At 42.2% G+C, this 23201-nt stretch overlaps 1 protein-coding gene across 1 annotated transcript; it reads right to left on the bottom strand.

Annotated features, from left to right (window-relative positions):
* Positions 1–648: 648 nt before the first annotated feature.
* Positions 649–13359, bottom strand: LOC133540425 (vitellogenin-1-like). The gene is given in 33 exon segments (XM_061883017.1): positions 649–809; positions 881–1042; positions 1107–1272; positions 1346–1440; positions 1512–1606; positions 1774–1954; positions 2039–2162; positions 2233–2368; positions 2436–2578; positions 2661–2867; positions 2954–3025; positions 3121–3162; positions 3240–3610; positions 3682–3892; positions 3968–4109; positions 4186–4371; positions 4448–4541; positions 4635–5004; positions 5081–5182; positions 5261–5385; positions 5457–5554; positions 5635–5852; positions 8438–8656; positions 8745–8838; positions 8931–9128; positions 9200–9357; positions 9433–9583; positions 9652–9800; positions 9887–10048; positions 10115–10366; positions 10443–10594; positions 13191–13208; positions 13320–13359. Coding segments are annotated over 33 exon segments (5034 nt in total). The 3' UTR covers positions 649–708.
* Positions 13360–23201: the final 9842 nt, after the last annotated feature.

Genomic DNA, 23201 nt, shown 5'->3' on the forward strand with positions numbered 1-23201 from the left:
TGTGATATGTGTGTGTATGTATGATATGTGTGTGTATGTATATATGAGGTAGATCACCTCGACTTGGTCATTTATTAAGTAATTGATTAACGTTGAAAAACTTATTGGGGTGTTACCATTTAGTGGTCAATTGTAGGGAATATGTACTGTACTGTGCAATCTACTAATACAAGTTTTAATCAATCAACCAATCAATGCCTACTGAGCCTATGGTGCTGTTAAGTTATTGTGGCTCAATGTGCCATTTTTTTCATTTTATTTTAATGTACTATTATTTAATATATAATATTGTTTTTGTTGCTTAAGAGATATTCCTGGCTCTGAATTTGTTCATTTGTGCATTATTTTTTGCCGTAATCAGGTTACTCATCAGTTACTCAGTACTTGAGTAGTTTTTTCACAACATACTTTTTACTTTTACTCAAGTAAATATTTGGGTGACTACTCCTTACTTTTACTTGAGTAATACATCTCTAAAGTAACAGTACTCTTACTTGAGTACAATTTCTGGCTACTCTACCCACCTCTGATAATGCTAAAGTATAATTCTGGTGGTAGTGTGTAATGGCTTTATGTTGGAGGTGCTTAGTTTTTCCCCTTAATTTTGCTTAAAGAATCCACAGCAGCAACAAAGCATGTTTTGATGAGATGAGCTTTATTTAAATTGGCATTCCAAAGCTAGAGACAAATTGACAGAAGTACATTTTCTTATGCACACTGAGCAGCGCAGGTGCAAGCGAGGTGGGCCTGCGTCGATTCCCTGATGTCGGCGCTGTAGTTGTAGAAATCTTGGCGAGTCGTTGCATCGTCTGAAAAGAGCAGAGCGATGATGAGGACCGCTTATCTTTCTCGACGGCTGCCGCCGTTGTTGTGCACTCACCGGCGGGAACGCAGTGGAAGCCGACAGTGAGGGCGGTGGTCTTGACGGGGAAGCAGCCGGGCACGCAGCGCAGAACGGGCTCAACGGAGAAACATTTGGACTCCCGGCCGTGTACGTTCATCTGCTTCTCCAGCTGCACGGATTCCAGCCTCATGCGACATTCTAAACCGGGAAGAAACACGCAGCTGTCATTTCCTGTTTGAAAATGTTATTCGTCATGTCTAACCTGTGTTGTCTCGGCAGCTCTCGGCGGGAAGAACCCAGGAATGAGCATAGCTGACCGCGTTCTTGGTCACCCGTCCGGTAGATGTCCTGAATTCCTTCCTGGTCTCCCCGTCAGACATTCCACAGAGTCCACACATCTGTCCCCTCATCCAGTCCACAACTTTAACCTGCGTGCAAAATGGATTCAAACAATCAGCCGCATGTTCCATTGCTGAAAGTCGGCGGGTAAGTTCTACTTACTTTACAGATTTTGCTGTCAAAGTAGACTTCATGAAGTCCCAGACTTGGAGCAAAGACAGAAATGCCTTCTCCGGTTTGTCTGATCTGGATTTTAGCTAGAAAAAAATGCAGGTCATTAGCGAATGAATTGCAAGTGCAGATTTTAAAAGTGACAATGCTGCCTCACCTGTTGGGTGTTGGTACGGCAGGCTGGAGATGGGCAAATCCTTTCCATTTACCTCCAGGATAATAGTATCCCTCCTCAGGAACAGGTCGATATCGCTAGGGGTGTAAATTAAAAATGTATTTATCGATCACTCTAGTTTGTTTGATTAATCGGACAAACCACACCTGTGTATTTTAGGCAAAATAATTTAAATAATATATTTTGATATAGGATCAGTGGATTAGCATTTGGCTAAATCCGTAGTGTCAGGCTTTCAACTTACAGGTCAGCAATTTTAACGTTGATGTGATGGTGGTCGGAGCTGTCCTTCTTCAGCAACACCATGAACTTCCTCTCGTGTGTGCAGTCCTGAGCCATAACCTGGTAGCAAGACAGCGGCATCTCGTTGGTGTATTTCCTGTTGTTGAAGGTGGTCAGGATGTTTCTGCTGTAGCTACATTCGGCTGAAAAGGACAAGAAAGGAACGTCTCGGAACATGAAGAAAGTATTGTATGCCACTGGTGCTTTTCCGACGAGCTGCACGCTACCTGCGCCGGCCTTTGAGATCAAGTAATGGACTTTATCGGCCAGGTCGTCAAAGGGTGTCAGACCTGTGAACTCATCCAGTGGCAGAGCAATAGGGAGACGCAAAGCCAGCTTATAGATGCTGCGCTGTAAAGAGAAGAGTGAAAGGATTAGGAACCGTGTCTTAGAAAAAAACGATTTTGGGGTTGTTTCGTACTGTGGGTGTCTTCAAAATCAAATCCAAGGTCCTTTCAGATGTTACAGCCACTGTGACTGACAGCTGATTGAGGCTGTTGTTGTCCTTCCCTTGAATGAAGCGGTCCAGCACGTAATCGGGAATGTACCGATAAGCCCTGTGAGAGAAGATTCTGCTAAAATATCAATACTCTTTGTGTGTTGGCGGTGCAAGAGATCACATACATCTTTGAATAGCGCCTGAAGTAAGATGGCAGTTCTTTCCAAGCCATTCTTAGACGACCGGCCGGGCTCTGGCCAAGAAGACCAGTCTCAGCGGTGAACATCATCTCATACTGCCTGCCCTTTTCTCCCCAAGCTACTTTAGCCTTGGAAGACACAAGATGACATGTAGCAATCGATACCGGCACTAAATCAAAGGTGTAGATGCCGCACAACAAGTTCTCTTACTGTGGCTTTGTGCCTGCTTAGCAAGACGCCATCCATACTGAGAATCCAGTTGTTATCAGCAGCCAGGTTGGCCAGGATGACCTGAAGTCTGGCAGTAGGCAAGTCTGCGTAGCCGGCGATTTGGTATCCCTGGAGCTTGCCGTCGGCTCTCACAGCTTGGAAGATGACGGCAAAGATGGGAGCAATTTCTTTGCCCAGGAATTTAGTCTACCGGAGTAAAAATGGTTAGTGGGCTATTTTAAAAACAAATTAGTGGGTTGATTGCTATTTTTCTAAAAGACTGGACATTTTACCTGCTTGTAAATGGCTTCATAGCTTGAGGCGCTGCTTCTGCTTCTAGATTTTGATTTTGAGGTAGCAAGAGACTGCAACAATGTAACATGGAAGTTTGATTAAACGAAATTAGACACCCCAAAAATGTCAAAACTTTGTCATTGAACCAAGCTCCATCTTCATATACCTTCTTGTGGTTCCTCTGGAAGGTGCGGCTGTAAATCACTCGCTGTCAAGTTGATAAATGTCATTTTTGTGAGAGTCCGATACCCAACTGTTTGAAAATGTCTGATTTGGGATGCTTACCTTTGATACTTTTCGACTGGAGCTGGAAGACCTAGAGCTGGCACTGAAGAGGGAGGACAAACTAGATCCAGAGCTGCTTCTGGAAAGCCTGACAGATCTCGAAGAACTGCGTTTGCTGCTCTTCCTGCTGCTGCTGACCGAAGATGATGACTGAACTTTTGAGCTGGAACTTGAAGAAGAGGATGAGGAGGAGGAAGAAGATGATGAGGAGGAGCTAGAGGAGGTGCTGTTGAGAAGTCTCTTGAGCTTCATCAGGACTGGCCTTCCTTCGATTTCGTCTTCACTCAGATTGATACGCTTGATAAGCTTCTCTGCAGCCTTAGGTCCAAACTGAACCATCATCTCCAGTCTTTCCACGGCTTCTCCCTCAACTGAAAGGAACATTAAGTTATTGATCGATTTATGCCGTGTGCCTGAAACGTGGATCCACGCTAACACTTACTCCTTTTCACAGATAAAGAGACTAATTGCCTTCCTGCCAGTCTGTACAGCAAGTTGTCTGTGATGTACGCAGCATTTTCAGAGAAGACCTTGAAACATCCTCTCAGTCCAACGCCAGGAGCTTTGACACAGTACTTCTTGTCAAGTGCCTTGCGCTGGATTGGCTTGGTATCTTTCTCTGTATCACGCTGAAGGAGTTCTGAAGATTGGGACTATTTAAAAAAAAACACATGCGTGACATTTTATCTGTTTCATTGACATTTTGCTGCATGCACATCAAAACTCACCGAACTAACAGACTCAGAGGAAATGACCCGCGAGGTGAGGATCTCCTTTGAATTGGGCTTATAGGTGTTGGCAGGTATGAGGGGAGTGATCTTTTCAGCTGCAAGTTCCTCAATGTTTCTCACCACAGCATAATACTGAATGCTAAAAGTGGGTCTTTGTTATGTTGGCTCTTTTTCAAAAGGATTGGTGCAAAATACTGTGAAGAGTGAAGACTTACTCAACAGCAGCAACCTCTTCAGGTACAGAAACGGGTAGAGCCGCAATCTTAAAGTGTCCCTCTGCAATGTCGAGCTTTGCGGAAATCTTAGCTGGTACAATAGAGTTGAGCTTGACTCTTGAGACAAGGGAAGCCTGGAGGATGGGAGTGTTCACTCCAATCACGGCAAAGGTACTCAAAGCGATGCTAGAGGAAGAATGTGCGGTTAAAGTTTTCCGATTCTAAGGATTATGATTGGTATCCGTGTCAGACTTGTACACACCTGGGTCTGATCTCAGTGTTGAGCACCACGTTGCTTTTCAGAAGTTGTCTGAACTGAATGGGTTCTGGCAGAGGTGGTGTTGCGGTGGCCGTCACTAAGAAGAAGTATTGACTTTTTAGGATATGTCACTGCTGGACACGTACCCAGAAAAATGACATGTTGAGCATGTTTCAGAGGCAATACTCACAATTAACATTTGCAGCGACCACAGCAGAAGTGTAGAAACCAAGCTCCATGGGGAATCCGGCAGCTGTTGGCATGATGCGCCGCACTTCAGCTACCAACACTGGTTTGGCAACATGGAAGGAAGCTCCAGACAGCAGAGACTTGAGGGCACTCCTACTAAGCTCCTCAACAGAGATCCTTTTTTCCAACTGTGTGGGTGCAAACCAAATCTTAAATATACTTGGAAATTAATTTCGCAGACAATTGATAGTTTTAATGACCTCCTTCATCAAAGTCTGGTCAAAGTCAACGAAAGCAATTTCTTGCCCGAAGAGCCTGACGTAAATGGAGGCCAGAGGCTTGGTGTTGGGCATGGACCTCCACTCTGACAACTGTGAAAATAATCAAAATACCGATTAAATTCCAACAGCCTTATCTAATTTTTACTGGAATTTATAGTTTTTTTACAGCCTTAATGACGCGCTTCATCTTCGTGAGCCTGTCCACGTCATCAGTTAATGCGTGACTTTTCAGCAGAGTCTCTTGGAGTCCCTCAGTTCTCACTCCGACCTAGAAAAATGATCATTCATGTCAAAACTGATACTATAGGAATTCAGAGCGAGGGAGGTTTTTGAATGTTCCTGGCACCTCTAGGACGTCAGCGGCAGCCCCAGCAATGTAGGCACTGGTCTTAGCCATGATGCTTCTAGGCAAAATGGAGGCAGCATCGTTGATGTAGAAAGTAGTGGCAGCAGCCCCAAGCATCAGGGGATCTGGGAAAATGCAGTTGTTGTAGTTAAGGCTACAAAAAAAATGTACAGGGTGTGTATAAAATATCGCTTACTGCTATAGACGTCCATCTGAATGGCTCTGCTGAAACGGAGGCTCAGTCTTTCCAGCTTCCTGCTCAAGAGTTTGACTGCGACGTTGCAAGCGGCGGCACTGTAATGACAGTCATGCTGACTTGTGTTTGTCCCAAAAAAAAACAACTCCTTTTTGGATGCGTGTGGGAGTGCTCTTACATGGAAGCATGGTTTGGGGAAGTGCTTCTCGTCAGGGACTTCATGTGAGAGTAGGTGAAGCTAGCCACCTGCATGTCCTCCTCCGTCCTCAAAATGTTGGCAAGGTTTGTCACCAGACCAACCGGCGGCTGTGTCTCGAAGAGCACAATGCAGGCCAGCATACGGAGCTCAGGGTGAAGAGCCTTGTCCATATACAGCTGAAGAACCAGGTCTTGGACCTAACGGGGGTGAGACAACAAGCACAGTGTGTAGTTTTTACATTTGAGAACAATACTTAGCCAGCTCATTCCCGGGAGCCGGGCCATAAAGGATCATTATGCAATTCTCCAAGGTTGAACCTGTGTTCGTCTGCTGAACCTGAAGCATGGACTTGAATCCCCCTGTCCAAAGTGGCTAACCGAACTCCGTCACAGGCTGGAGCTGAGGACCCTCTTGGAGTGGGGCCGGGAATATTGTCAAACAAACATTGGACCCGGTTCATTACAGGGGGGAGTAAGAGGACTTGCCAGGGGGTAAGGGATGAATATAGGCTGTCAGGCCCAAGTAGTAAGGCCGTATTTTGTGGTGTGGTGGAACGTGAAGAGGAGTTCATCTACAGTCTAACGTGTGTCCTATGTTGACGAAAAACCAAGTATTTGTGCTGTCTGGGCGGCTTGGGCGCGGGCGTACCGACGGGCGGATACCCGAACTGGAACCCAGGTATCCAATTCTGAAGCATGGACTTGAATCCCCCTGTCCAAAGTGACTAACCGAACTCCGTCGCAGGCTGGAGCTGAGGACCCACTAGGAGTGGAGCCGGGAATATTGTCAAACAAACATTGGACCCGGTTCATTACAGGGGGGAGTAAGAGGACTTGCCAGGGGGTAAGGGATGAATATAGGCTGTCAGGCCCAAGTAGTAAGGCCGTATTTTGTTCTGACGGTGGTGTGGTGGAACGTGAAGAGGAGTTCATCTACAGTCTAACGTGTGTCCTATGTTGACGAAAAACCAAGTATTTATGCTGTCTGGGCGGCTTGGGCGCGGGCGTACTGACGGGCGGATACCCGAACTGGAACCCAGGTATCCAATTCTGAAGCATGGACTTGAATCCCCCTGTCCAAAGTGGCTAACCGAACTCCGTCGCAGGCTGGAGCTGAGGACCCTCTTGGAGTGGGGCCGGGAATATTGTCAAACAAACATTGGACCCGGTTCATTACAGGGGGGAGTAAGAGGACTTGCCAGGGGGTAAGGGATGAATATAGGCTGTCAGGCCCAAGTAGTAAGGCCGTATTTTGTTCTGACGGTGGTGTGGTGGAACGTGAAGAGTTCATCTACAGTCTAACGTGTGTCCTATGTTGACGAAAAACCAAGTATTTGTGCTGTCTGGGCGGCTTGGGCGCGGGCGTACCGACGGGCGGATACCCGAACTGGAACCCAGGTATCCAATTCTGAAGCATGGACTTGAATCCCCCTGTCCAAAGTGGCTAACCGAACTCCGTCGCAGGCTGGAGCTGAGGACCCACTAGGAGTGGGGCCGGGAATATTGTCAAACAAACATTGGACCCGGTTCATTACAGAGGGGAATAAGAGGACTTGCCAGGGGGTAAGGGATGAATATAGGCTGTCAGGCCCAAGTAGTAAGGCCGTATTTTGTTCTCACGGTGGTGTGGTGGAACGTGAAGAGGAGTTCATCTACAGTCTAACGTGTGTCCTATGTTGACGAAAAACCAAGTATTTGTGCTGTCTGGGCGGCTTGGGCGCGGGGGTACCGACGGGCGGATACCCGAACTGGAACCCAGGTATCCAAGTCTGAAGCATGGACTTGAATCCCCCTGTCCAAAGTGGCTAACCGAACTCCGTCGCAGGCTGGAGCTGAGGACCCACTAGGAGTGGGGCCGGGAATATTGTCAAATAAACATTGGACCCGGTTCATTACAGGGGGGAATAAGAGGACTTGCCAGGGGGTAAGGGATGAATATAGGCTGTCAGGCCCAAGTAGTAAGGCCGTATTTTGTTCTCACGGTGGTGTGGTGGAACGTGAAGAGGAGTTAATCTACGGTCTAACATGTGTCCTATGTTGACTAAAAACCAAGTATTTGTGCTGCCTGGGCGGCTTGGGCGCGGGCCCACCGACGGGCGGATACTTGAAGTGGAACCCAGGTATCCAATTCTGAAGCATGGACTTGAATCCCCCTGTCCAAAGTGGCTAACCGAACTCCGTCGCAGGCTGGAGCTGAGGACCCACTAGGAGTGGAGCCGGGAATATTGTCAAACAAACATTGCCAGGGGGTAAGGGATGAATATAGCCTGTCAGGCCCAAGTAGTAAGGCCGTATTTTGTTCTGACGGTGGTGTGGTGGAACGTGAAGAGGAGTTCATCTATAGTCTAACGTGTGTCCTATGTTGACGAAAAACCAAGTATTTGTGCTGTCTGGGCGGCTTGGGCGCGGGCCCACCGACGGGCGGATACTTGAAGTGGAACCCAGGTATCCAATTCCATTGGCTCTATCTGGAACCAGGTGGCCAGGGCAAGTCACTCGGGGTCGCACAGACTCAAAGTTGTATGAAGGTGAGCTCGCGGGGGCGGGCTCACAAGGAAATTCGTGTGCAGGGCGGTCGCACGAGGGAACTTGTATTAGGGCGAGGCCCGCGTAAAAGTTGTACAGGTACACCTCTAAATTTGCACAGACTTAAAACTGCCACAAGAAGACAGAATGTTGTGTAAGACTTGAACAATCCTTTGGCCTTTTGTGGCTAATTTGCAACAAATCTCGTGAAACATTCAATATGTTGTATCTTCTGAACAAGAATCACTTGAATTTACCATTCTTGGTTCCTTCTTGGCAATGTTCCTCAAGGCCATGATCGCCTCGGCGTGAACACTCACGGGCAGGCTTGTCGCTGCTGTGCCATGTATGGGCAGGATCTTAGTGATCGGTTTCACGCTCATAGGATGGCCAGCATTACCCAACACCTTCAAAGTGTAAATAATCTCTTGTGGTTTGGCCTTAACCAAATCTTTTTGAAGATATTCGTGGACGGGCTGTTGGCGAGAGGAACAGCGTAGAATTATTATTCATTCAAAAATAGAATTTGCTATAAAAGAAAACAAAGGACTAAGATCATTTCACCTTGATCAGCTCGACAGGACAGACCGGCTTGTCAAGACAATGTTTGTAAACCATGGTACCGTATGCGAGGCTGACAAGCTCGCGCAGAATTGGGCTCTCCTGGACTTTGCTCTTCTCAAACAGGATCTGCAAAAGACAAGACGGTGAAATGTTTCATACTTCCCTGGTAAGTTAAAAAAGAAGAACATTTTCTGAAGCATTAAAAGACTTGAACTCACGTTGATCAACTTAATGGCCTCGGTGTCTGCGGTCACCATGTGAACCGATGCAATCAAAGCCTGAGCGACTTCGGCGACCGTCATCTCGTTAGCCTCCAACTTTTCCGTTATGAATCTCAGAGCAACATGAGTTCCGATGGAAGGAATGGCATCCAACATCCATTGTCTGGGAAATAAGGATGTTTTCTTGATCTGACCATTTATCGGACTGAATGCTAATTAGAAAAAAAAAGTCACCTGTGTGTTTCTTTCGTCTTCTGCTGGCTCCAAAGCCTTTGCAGGTCTTCATATTTGGCCAAGCGAAGAAGTTGAATGAGCTCCAAATACTTGAGTGGGGCTTCCTCTTGGGCTCTCTCCTTGTTGTGGCTGACCAGGTGGTTTAGAATTTCCGCAATCTACACCGACATAAAGAAGGTGATAAGTGTCATATGTGGGTATCTCTCAATCTAGATTTTGTGAAATGAGGGTACCTGGGCCTGGACGTTGGTGAGCCTCACAAGCTGGATGGGTGTTTGCAGCAGCTCGGTGGAGAACTGGTACTTGAGGGATCCACGGTGGAGGTACTCTGCTTTAACTGGTACGATGGGAACTTTCTGGACCTCCAGGAAAACCAATTTTTGCCTAGGAAAAATGACATTAAAATATAAATCCTCTGTGTTCTTTAGAACTTTATCGCAGATGTCACTTACTGGGTCTCCATCTGAGCAGCACCACTTTTCTCGTGGAAAGGTGAGAACTGAATAACTTCATTGACAGATGCCTCCAAGATCATCACACCACTGGAAACCGACTTCAGAATGTAGTTGTATGCCGTCGCTCCTTTCAGGTTCTTGGAATCCTTACACGACCAACACCCAAGACAGGTTTATCACTCCACACCAGCTTTGACTTACACTGACATAGTCGTGGCAAAGACTGATTTACCCGCTGACACTTAGCACACGTCTCAGTGTACGCCAACCCGATATCCTTCAAGACCCTTTCCTGACAGTGTGTCAGATCTCTGGTCTTGGTCAGATGGATACGTTCAGCCTTCTCATCTTCGGTGATGGCGTAGAGAGTCTTGCACACCCCCTGAGCTCCGTCCTTGTGAGAAATGAGCGCTTCAAGAATCTGTTATGATTAGGCAACACAGGATGGACTTTGACTCACCTCTTGCATCTCGTAGACATTCTGCGTCTTCTTGATGTTGAGCTGCAGAACGTTGAGGATGCCTCTGTAGATGTTCAACACCATCACGGAGACTCCCTCGGGCGCAAACATTTTTCCGACGACGCCGTTGGTGTATTCAAACTTGATGGGGATCACGAGCTGAGGGGCCAGGGCTGCTGTCACCTTAGGGGCCGGGATTAAAGCATCCTTTGGCCAAACACCGCTGTACTCGAAGAGCTCTGGATCCACAAGCTGCAGGGTTGAGATGGGACCGTGAATTCAAGTCCTTTTTTTCCATTGAGTGTTTGAATAGCACACTGATGCTCACCTTGACCATCAACAGGTTCTGTTCTATGGCGCTGATGAAAACTTTGCTTTTGACTTTCAGTCCAGCTCTTGCCAGTCCTTCCTCTGGTAGACCGCCCAGGAGCAGTGTCTCATATTTGTAGACATATGTCTTACCCAGAGCAAAATCAGGGGCTAGAAAAGTCAAAGTGTTGATTGGCACGTTGACAGATACCAGCACTTATACTTACAGTCAAAGTTTTACTATGCCTTTTTATTTTATATTGTATCGGACAAAGTAACAGATCTAAAATATTCAGTGGTCAGTAAAAAACTTACCATCCAATCAAAATTCAATATCTGAGCTGAAAAATACTTATTTTTTCACTCTCAATAGATTTTTTTCTTACTTTCAGACCAGTGATTCTCAAACTGTGGTGGTACACACGAGTGGTACACAGGCTCCCTCTTGTGGTACGCCAAAGAATCACTTCATTAAAGTCCAATGTTTTATTTTCATATAGTCAAACTGCGTGTAATGTTACAGTGAACAAATATGTTGAATATACTTGTCCAATAACACATCTGCCTTGTTTTAATGAATACTTAGGTCTACTACACTACTGTATTTTAATGTTGTAATTATGGTGGAACTTAATGCATACTTAGGTCTACTACGCTACTGTATTTTAATGTTGTCATTATGGTGGAACTTAATGAATACTTAGGTCTACTAGACTACTGTCATTATGGTGGTACTTAATGAATACTTAGGTCTACTACACTACTGTCATTATGGTGGTACTTAATGAATACTTAGGTCTTCTACACTACTGTTATTATGGTGGTACTTAATGAATACTTAGGTCTACTACACTACTGTCATTATGGTGGTACTTAATGAATACTTAGGCCTACTAGACTACTGTCATGGTGGTACTTAATGAATACTTTGGTCTACTAGACTACTGTCATTATGGTGGTACTTAATGAATACTTAGGTCTACTAGACTACTGTCATTATGGTGGTACTTAATGAATACTTAGGTCTACTAGACTACTGTCATTATGGTGGTACTTAATGAATACATAGGTCTACTACACTACTATATTTTAATGTTGCAATTATGGTGGCACTTAATGAATACTTAGATCTACTAGACTACTGTCATTATGGTGGTATTTAATGAATACTTAGGTCTACTACACTACTGTCATCAAGGTGGTACTTAATGAATACTTAGGTCTACTAGACTACTGTCATTATGGTGGTACTTAATGAATACTTAAGCCTACTAGACTACTGTCATGGTGGTACTTAATGAATACTTAGGTCTACTAGACTACTGTCATTATGGTGGTACTTAATGAATACTTAGGTCTACTAGGCTACTGTCATTATGGTGGTACTTAATGAATACTTAGGTCTACTAGACTATTGTCATCAAGGTGGTACTTAATGAATACTTAGGTCTTCTACACTACTCTCATTATGGTGGTACTCAATGAATAATTAGGTCTACTAGACAACTGTCATTATGGTGGTACTTAATGAATACTTAGGTCTACTAGACTACTGTCATTAAGGTGGTACTTAATGAATACATAGGTCTACTACACTACTGTATTTTAATGTTGCAATTATGGTGGAACTTAATGAATACTTAGGTCTACTAGACTACTGTCGTTATGGTGGTATTTAATGAATACTTAGGTCTACTAGACTACTGTCATCAAGGTGGTACTTAATGAATACTTAGATCTTCTACACTACTGTCATTATGGTGGTACTCAATGAATACTTAGGTTTACTAGACTACTGTCATCATTTTGGTACTCAATAAATACTTAAGACTACTGTCATTATGGTGGTACTTAATGAATACTTAGGTCTACTAGACTACTGTCATCAAGGTGGTACTTAATGAATACTTAGGTCTTCTACACTACTCTCATTATGGTGGTACTCAATGAATACTTAGGTCTACTAGACAACTGTCATTATGGTGGTACTTAATGAATACTTAGGTCTACTAGACTACTGTCATTAAGGTGGTACTTAATGAATACATAGGTCTACTACACTACTGTATTTTAATGTTGCAATTATGGTGGAACTTAATGAATACTTAGGTCTACTAGACTACTGTCATTATTTTGGTACTTAATAAATACTTAATACTACTGTCATTATGGTGGTACTTAATGAATACTTAGGTCTACTAGACTACTTAATTAATACTTAGGTCTACTAGACTACTGTCATTATGGTGGTACTTAATGAATACTTAGGTCTACTAGACTACTGTCATTATGGTGGTACTTAATGAATACTTAGGTCTACTAGATTACTGTCATTATGGTGGTACTTAATGAATACTTAGGTCTACTAGACGGTGGTACTTGGTGAAAAAACTTTAAGAACCATTGTTTTAGACCAATGAGCTTTTTTTGAAGTAATTTGTACTAAAGTATGGAGATATCTTAGTCAAAATAAGATAAATAATCTACCAGCAGAGCAATAAAATTATACTTTTATTTAAATGGTGTGTATATTATATTCTAGCTATAAACATCCTGTTTTTTTAACTTGACTTAAAAATGTGTTTGATTAATCAATGATTAATACAAAGCTGTTTTGTGGACCTTTTTTGGATGATTTCTATCATCACTGTCCAAAAAATGAAGTATTTTTCAGAAAAGCACATTTTTGGGATGGAAAAGAATCCAATCTGCCATTTAGAGACAGATGTCTAGGACAGCATGTGCAAAAAGTCAAAGTTGAACTTACCAAAGTTATGTTGCGCAGCTGAAAGAGAAATGCAGAAAGAAGGAATGGTTGATGTTAGCAGTGTTGCAGAATCAAAAGAGCTGAAGTGTAGAATTCAAAGAAAAGGTTCCTAAATAAAAGGCCACTCACCCGCGAGGGCCAGAGTCAGGGCGAGCACGACCACCCTCATGGCTGATGGGTTGTACCTGCCTCTCGACACCAGCAGCCTTTTAAAGGCAACTTTTCTGCTGACAAGGTGACAAATCCAGCCAGTCAAAAGTCAAGCATCAAATGTCAATATTTGTCCTTGGCTCAGAAGTCCTGCAACATTGCATTTGTAGTTAAAAACTGCATGATTTAAATCATCAAAACTGCATTTTGGATTTGATGAATGGCCTTTATCGGAGTCAGGAGTGATGTCAAAATGCTGTTTTCATATTTGTCTTTGCAGCCTCTCTCAGTACACACAGAATGAAATAGTGATGTATATATTATACATCATTATATTTAGTGTTTGGATCAGGAGGGCGAGGAAAGAAGAATTGTGGGGACAAGACAGAGAAAGAATACTATCTACAAATATGCAGTAGTAAAAATAGTCAATTGTCACACTAATTATACAGCAAAAATATTCATAGGGCTGCAGATATCCGTTAGTTTGCTTAATTAATCAAAGAAGTGGAGGAAACACACTTAATAGCCTGATTAGGTCTTTAAGGGAAAATAGTTTAAATAAACACTCTACTGCCCCTTTTCTATCTTTTACCTTCCTTTTAGCTTATTTTACCTTTCATTTACCTCCTATTTAACTAATTTTACCTTCCATTTAGCTTATTTTACCTTACATTTACCTTTTATTTAACTTTTATTTGACTTATTTGACCTTTTATTCACCTTTGACCTTTTATTTACCTTCTATTTGACTTGTTTTACATTCTAAAATCCTTTTTTCCTTTTATTTACTACTTTTACCCTCTATTTACATTATCTTACTTTTTGTTTATCTTCTATTTGACTTATTTTACATCTTAAGTCCTCATTTTGCCTTTTATTTGCTACTTTTACCTTCTATTTAGATTATTTTACAGTTTATTTACTTTTACCTTCTGTACTCCTTCTTTTACATTGTATTTGATTATTGTACCTTTATTTTCTACCTTTACCTTTTTTAACCTTCCATTTACCTTTTTTAACCTTCTTTTACCTTCTATATTTCTTTCTTCACCCCTCCTTTACTTTTTATTTAGCTTTTACCTTATTTTACAATCTTTTACCTTCTATTTAATTTATTTTACCTTACATTTACCTTTTATTTAACTTTTATTTGACTTATTTGACCTTTTATTCACCTTTTACCTTTTATTTACCTTCTTTTTGACTTGTTTTACATTCTAAAATCTTTCTTTTTTCCTTTTATTTACTACTTTTACCCTCTATTTACATTATTTTACTTTTTATTTATCTTCTATTTGACTTATTTTACATCTTAAGTCCTCATTTTGCCTTTTATCTGCTACTTTTACCTTCTATTTAGATTATTTTACAGTTTATTTACTTTTACCTTCTGTACTCCTTCTTTTACATTGTATTTACCTTATTGTACCTTTATTTACTACCTGTACCTTCTCTTTACCTTTTTTAACCTTCTTTTGCCTTCTATATGTCTTTCTTCACCCCTCCTTTACTTTTTATTTAACTTTTACCTTATTTTACAATCTTTTACCTTCTACTCAGCTTGTTTTTCTTTCTTTTGTACGGATTTTTATACATTTGTACTAGTTATATTAAACGATTAATCAGAGCAACAGATTTTAAATGGGAAATTAATCAAAATAATTGATTCTGGTTGCAGCCCTAATTATTAATAGCAATATGAACTTAAGTCAAGCCCCTTCCTGCTCAGTCACTGATCATTAATAATGGATATTATTCAATGGTCATGAATGCACTGCTCTTGCATTGCAGACATGCAGGCACAAAGTTTTGGTTACATAAAATGTGTTATTTGCCACTGAAACATGTTATTTCTCAGTCTATTAAAATTGTCCACACTGTGATGCTTTGCTAGCATACTTTATTAAAAATGTACAGTTTGACACATACTTTTGTGTCTTCCACTCGCAAGGTTGGCTCCCTCTTTCAATCTTTGGCTACTAGTGCACTTGAACGTGTCCGGGGTATGATCGTTGTTTGTATTCTCTGCAAGTGCACTTGAATGTGTCCCGGGTATGATCGTCGTTTCTAATCTCTGCAAGTGTACTTGAACGTGTCCAGGGTATGATCGTCGTTTGTATTTTTTGCAAGTGCACTTGAACATGCCCAGGGTATGATCGTTGTTTGTATTCTATACAAGTGCACTTGAACGTGTCCGGGGTATGATCGTTGTTTGTAATCTCTGCAAGTGCACTTGAATGTGTCCAGGGTATTATTGTTGTTTGTAATCTCTGCAAGTGTACTTGAACGTGTCCCGGGTATGATCGTCGTTTGTATTCTCTGCAAGTGTACTTGAACGTTTCCAGGCTATGATTGTTGTTTGTAATCTATGCGAGTACACTTGAACGTGTCCGGGGTATGATCGTTGTTTGTAATCTCTGCAAGTGCACTTGAATGTGTCCAGGGTATGATTGTTGTTTGTAATCTCTGCAAGTGCACTTTGAACGTGTTTAGTGTATGATCGTTGTTTGTAATCTCTGCAAGTGTACTTGAATGTGTCCAGGGTATGATTGTTGTTTGTAATCTCTGCAAGTGTACTTGAATGTGTCCAGGGTATGATTGTTGTTTGTAATCTCTGCAAGTGTACTTGAACATGTCCCGGGTATGATCGTCGTTTGTATTTTCTGCAAGTGCACTTGAACGTGTCCAGGCTATGATTGTTGTTTGTAATCTCTGCAAGTGCACTTTGAACGTGTTTAGTGTATGATCGTTGTTTGTAATCTCTGCAAGTGTACTTGAATGTGTCCCGGGTATGATCGTCGTTTGTAATCTCTGCAAGTGCACTTGAACGTGTCCAGGGTATGATTGTTGTTTGTAATCTCTGCAAGTGTACTTGAATGTGTCCAGGGTATGATTGTTGTTTGTAATCTCTGCAAGTGTACTTGAACATGTCCAGGCTATGATTGTTGTTTGTATTTTCTGCAAGTGCACTTTGAACGTGTTTAGTGTATGATCGTTGTTTGTAATCTCTGCAAGTGTACTTGAACGTGTCCCGGGTATGATCGTCGTTTGTAATCTCTGCAAGTGCACTTGAACGTGTCCAGGGTGTGATTGTTGTTTGTAATCTCTGCAAGTGCACTTGAATGTGTCCAGGCTATGATTGTTGTTTGTATTCTCTGCGAGTACACTTGAACGTGTCCAGGCAATGATTGTTGTTTGTAATCTATGCAAGTGCACTTTGAACGTGTTTAGTGTATGATTGTTGTTTGTAATCTCTGCAAGTGCACTTGAATGTGCCCAGGGTATGATTGTTGTTTGTAATCTCTGCAAGTGCACTTGAATGTGTCCAGGGTATGATTGTTGTTTGTAATCTCTGCAAGTGTACTTGAACGTGTCCCGAGTATGATCGTCGTTTGTATTTTCTGCAAGTGCACTTGAACGTGTCCAGGCTATGATTATTGTTTGTATTCTCTGCGAGTACACTTGAACGTGTCCAGGCAATGATTGTTGTTTGTAATCTATGCAAGTGCACTTTGAACGTGTTTAGTGTATGATTGTTGTTTGTAATCTCTGCAAGTGCACTTGAATGTGCCCAGGGTATGATTGTTGTTTGTAATCTCTGCAAGTGCACTTGAATGTGTCCAGGGTATGATTGTTGTTTGTAATCTCTGCAAGTGTACTTGAACGTGTCCCGAGTATGATCGTCGTTTGTATTTTCTGCAAGTGCACTTGAACGTGTCCAGGCTATGATTATTGTTTGTATTCTGTGCATGATTCTTGTTTGTATTCTCGGCAAGTGCACTTGAACATATCCAGGGTATGATTGTCGTTTGTATTCTGAACAGAAATGACTTTCAAGATGTACAGTTTGTTTCTCCCAATTGCAAGTATTGGAGAGGTCACATGGTGCAAAGTATTGGAGGGATCACGCCACAGGGCACCATGACAGTGACTGTGTGCTCACTTTATCTGTTGTCACGGTGACCGCGGGGTCACATGACATTTTAGCATGTGCACTTGACTGTTTTTCCAACTCAGAAGAGTCCGCCACATGGTCGGAGCGGAATGTCGTTCATTCGTCCCTTTTCTCCAGCGCTTGTCCCCCTTGGGGGTCACGGAGGTACGCCTGAGCCTATCCCAGCTGACCTTGGGTGAGAGCAGCCAAAGACAAAATAACATGAAGACCTAGCAAGGAACCTTAGAAAGCATGTTTGTTTTTTAAAAAATGCGGGACTTGTGAATTCATGCAAACAAAGGACTGTGGACGTAGCTCCAGTTGGAACATGAACATGTCGCAACATTGTTATTGTAAGAGTCAACACTGAGGAACTCTTTTTCTAGCCTACTAACACACAAAGCTAACTACGGAAAGAGATGAGCTTGCGAAACACGTTTGTAATACACGACACTGTGATAGTACTGAAAACATGAACAATCATATTATTGTACATGTAAAGTAGTATTTCATGTTTTGTTTGTACACAACTAGCCACTGTAGTTGTAATAAAACACGTGACGTGTATCATGATCAATATAAAGTGCGGCCGTGGACATTTTGTCCGGTTTATGTAGCTGAGCACTCCATTTATGTTGACATACCTTGGAGTCACTTTCACCTCACGCTCTCAGCTTCCGTCTGCTTCGACGTCTCACTTTTCCTTCGTGCTCGCTTCTAAGAGCAGCACTTCATCCTCTGCATATTCAGCTTAAAAAAAGATAAGGTTGCGAATCCTAATTTGTTCCAAAAATAATCTTCGTTGTTTGTTAGCAAGTCTGCCATGATTTGAAGACACACTCGCCTTTGTTTCCAGAAGCAGGACACACATTTGTTGCCAGAAGTCGGAAGTGTGTTGCTATGGAAACAGGAATACATGCGCCGGGAAAGGAAATTGATTAAATGACCCAAATAGTGAAAATACTGTACATATTACATATTGTCATGAAGGAGTCTGTTACTACATTATATATATATATATATATATATATATATATATATATATATATATATATATATATATGTATGTATGTATGTATGTATGTATGTATGTATGTATGTATGTATGTATGTATGTATGTGTATGTATGTATGTATATGTATGTATGTATCCGTATATATGTATGTATATATATGTATGTATATGTATGTATATATATATATATATATATGTATTTATTTATATATATATCTATATATGTATATGTATGTATGTATATATATGTATGTATATATATATATATATATATATATATATATATATAATGTGTATATGATGTATATATCTATATACTTGCAGTGTGTATATAAAACATTGATGATGTAAACACGCTGCAGGACTGCTTGTATCACACATGATATCACACACAAGTAAAACACTCTGCAGGACTGCTTGTATCACACATGATATCACACACAAGTAAAACACTCTGCAGGACTGCTTGTATCACACATGATATCACACACAAGTAAACACTCTGCAGGACTGCTTGTATCACACATGATATCAAACACAAGTAAACACTGCAGGACTGCTTGTATCGCACATGGTATCACACACAAGTAAACACTCTGCAGGACTGCTTGTATCGCACATGATATCACGCACAAGTAAACACTCTGCAGGACTGCTTGTTTCGTACATGATATCACACAAGTAAACATGCTGCAGGACTGCTTGTATCGCACATGATATCACACACAAGTAAAAACGCTGCAGAACTGCTTGTATTGAACATGATATCACACACATGTAAAACACTCTACAGGACTGCTTGTATCACACATGATATCACACACAAGTAAACACTCTGCAGGACTGCTTGTATCACACATGATATCAAACACAAGTAAACACTGCAGGACTGCTTGTATCGCACATGGTATCACACACAAGTAAACACTCTGCAGGACTGCTTGTATCGCACATGATATCACGCACAAGTAAACACTCTGCAGGACTGCTTGTTTCGTACATGATATCACACAAGTAAACATGCTGCAGGACTGCTTGTATCGCACATGATATCACACACAAGTAAACACGCTGCAGAACTGCTTGTATTGAACATGATATCACACACATGTAAAACACTCTACAGGACTGCTTGTATCACACATGATATCACACACAAGTATACACTCTGCAGGACTGCTTGTATCACACATGATATCACACACAAGTAAACACGCTGCAGGACTGCTTGTATCGCACATGATATCACACACAAGTAAACACTCTGCAGGACTGCTTGTATCGCACATGATATCACACATAAGTAAACACTCTGCAGGGCTGCTTGTATCGCACATGATATCACACACAAGTAAACACTCTGCAGGACTGCTTGTATCACACATGATATCACACACAAGTAAACACTCTGCAGGACTGCTTGTATCACACATGATATCAAACACAAGTAAACACTGCAGGACTGCTTGTATCGCACATGGTATCACACACAAGTAAACACTCTGCAGGACTGCTTGTATCGCACATGATATCACGCACAAGTAAACACTCTGCAGGACTGCTTGTTTCGTACATGATATCACACAAGTAAACATGCTGCAGGACTGCTTGTATCGCACATGATATCACACACAAGTAAACACGCTGCAGAACTGCTTGTATTGAACATGATATCACACACATGTAAAACACTCTACAGGACTGCTTGTATCACACATGATATCACACACAAGTATACACTCTGCAGGACTGCTTGTATCACACATGATATCACACACAAGTAAACACGCTGCAGGACTGCTTGTATCGCACATGATATCACACACAAGTAAACACTCTGCAGGACTGCTTGTATCGCACATGATATCACACATAAGTAAACACTCTGCAGGGCTGCTTGTATCGCACATGATATCACACACAAGTAAACACTCTGCAGGACTGCTTGTATCACACATGATATCACACACAAGTAAACACTCTGCAGGACTGCTTGTTTCGTACATGATATCAAACACAAGTAAACACTGCAGGACTGCTTGTATCGCACATGATATCACACACAAGTAAACACTCTGCAGGACTGCTTGTATCACACATGACATCACACACAAGTAAACACTGCAGGACTGCTTGTTTCGTAAATGATATCAAACACAAGTAAACACTGCAGGACTGCTTGTATCACACATGATATCACACATAAGTAAACACACTGCAGAGCTGCTTGTATCGCACATGATATCACGCACAAGTCAACACACTGCATGTCTGCTTGTTTCGGACATGATATCACACACAATTAAACACGCTGCAGGACTGCTTGTATCGCACATGATATCACACACAAGTCTACACTTTACATGTCTGCTTGTTTCGCACATGATATCAAACACAAGTAAACCTCGATTCATATCATCTGGTGAGTGGATGTCAACATGCACGTTTATTCATATCATCTCAACTTATTCATGATGACAAAGCCATGAACAAACGCAGGATATGTATCGGGATGCCTTTGAAAGATGGAGACCATTTGAAGATTTTCTCATCCGATGCCAAACTTGCTCATTTCCTCCTTGATGGGTGAGTCAGACATTTCTTATTACTTGTCATAAATGGAAATGGTCATTTAGTATGTAAACTATATTGTCCAATACAGTCTATGATCGTGTCTCACAAAGATAGTATGTTCCTGCAACTAATGTTTAGTGTGATGGTGCTTAGCTGCTCGTGCAGGCGGCGGCAACTCAAAATGTTGAACCAAAAATACAAGCTGCGTGCCTTCATTGTTTTTGTAGTTGCTGTTTTGAGGAATGTTTAAAAAAATAATGCACTTTGTGAAAGTCAAAGTATAGTACTTCCCATAGTTGTAGTGGGCCTCAGGATTATCTCAGGGAGAGCATGTCCCACATTCCAAACTGCTGTTTTTGAAGCATGTTAAAAAAAATGCACTTTGTGACTTCTATAATAAATATGGCACTTTTTTCCATAAATTGAGCTGATTTATTTTAGAAAACCTTGTTACATTGTTTAATGCATCCGGCGGGACATCACAACACAATTAGGCATAATAATGTGTTCATTCCACCACTGTATATATCGGTATCGGTTGATATCGGAATCGGTAATTAAGAGTTGGACAATATCGGAATGTCGGATATCGTCAAAAAAGCCATTTCGGACATGTCTAATTTTCACAGTCAAACTTCATTTGGCATATTTTGCCAAGACGTTTTTTTTCAGTGACTTTTTCATTGAATTGAATTTGAGAGCACCCAGCATGAACGAATAGAACAGACAAGTCATTGTTTTGTCTGCTCGGGGGAAATCAAACATCCTAATCTACGATTTGACTCCCTCGAATGGCCTTGACGCTGTGGAAACAGGACCAAGCTGTTCTAAAAACACCAATAATGGTCGCTTTTGAACTCACTCTCTCCTCAGCGACAACAGGAGTCAAACTTTTGCAGATCGGCCTCAGTCTAAAAAACATTACATCATAACACCCAAGACAATTGGGCATACACGAACCCCCCCCATCCCACGCCTTCACCACCGCTTTTTCCTCTTGAGGTGATGGTCGGATGGCAGCGCTTCAAAGCAGCGGTCGCCTTCCAGGGCCCCAACTCCCCGACACCATGTTGCGAGTTTGTCGTGATTAAATGTAACGTGTTTATGTGTGCATTGCACGGAGGTATTTTTTTCACCACCTAGACTAGGCCCCTTAGGAGCCCTGTCTAGATTGTTTTTTTTTACTCAACTTTTTCCCCAGCGTTTTACCTTTTTCCCATCTTTTACGGGGCGCCTCATGGCGACCCATCAGCGTTCCTGTTCTGTAACCCTGTACACTGTTTGTTTGTCTAATCTTGGGTTTGTGTTGAAAACAAAGTTTTGTTGTACTTCTGCAATGACAATAAAGACCTACTTTACCTTACCTTCCACCTGGAAGAAAAGGGCTCAAACACCCCAAAGGGGTAAGGTCCGGTTGAGTTGGGTCCTTGGATGGTACCGGTTTTGGCGGGGTGCCGACAAGACGATCAAATATGACTTACGAGGAAGTAAACGTAGCTAGAATTTACTTGTCTACAGTTGTAAGACACTGCTATTGTAGATATTCCTATGAATATTTTTGTTGTGGCTATAGAGCGTTTTCCGTTCGGGCTCCAGTACTCTGGAATGCCCTCCCGGTAACAGTTCGAGATGCTACCTCAGTAGAAGCATTTAAGTCTCACCTTAAAACTCATCTGTATACTCTAGCCTTTAAATAGACCTCCTTTTTAGACCAGTTGATCTGCCGCTTCTTTTCTTTCTCCTATGCCCCCCCCTCCCGGTCCGATGACCATGGATGAAGTACTGGCTGTCCAGAGTCGAGGCCCAGGATGGACCGCTCGTTGGGACCCAGGATGGACCGCTCGCCTGTATCGGTTGGGGACATCTCTACGCTGCTGATCCGCCTCCGCTTGAGATGGTCTCCTGTGGACAGGACTCTCGCTGCTGTCTTGGATCCGCTTGAACTGAACTCTCGCGGCTGTGTTGGAGCCACTATGGATTGAACTTTCACAGTATCATGTTAGACCCGCTCGACATCCATTGCTTTCGGTCCCCTAGAGGGGGGGGGGGGGGGGGGGGTTGCCCACATCTGAGGTCCTCTCCAAGGTTTCTCATAGTCAGCATTGTCACTGGCGTCCCACTGGATGTGAATTCTCCCTGCCCACTGGGTGTGAGTTTTCCTTGCCCTTTTGTGGGTTCTTCCGAGGATGTTGTAGTCGTAATGATTTGTGCAGTCCTTTGAGACATTTGTGATTTGGGGCTATATAAATAAACATTGATTGATTGATTGTGTTGCTGGAACTCGGTTGAATGATTGATCAACAATATAAAAACTACACATCACACATTATTGTCA

Source organism: Nerophis ophidion, linkage group LG22 (genome assembly GCF_033978795.1).
Source record: "Nerophis ophidion isolate RoL-2023_Sa linkage group LG22, RoL_Noph_v1.0, whole genome shotgun sequence".
In the NCBI taxonomy this organism is placed as follows: Eukaryota; Metazoa; Chordata; class Actinopteri; order Syngnathiformes; family Syngnathidae; genus Nerophis; species Nerophis ophidion.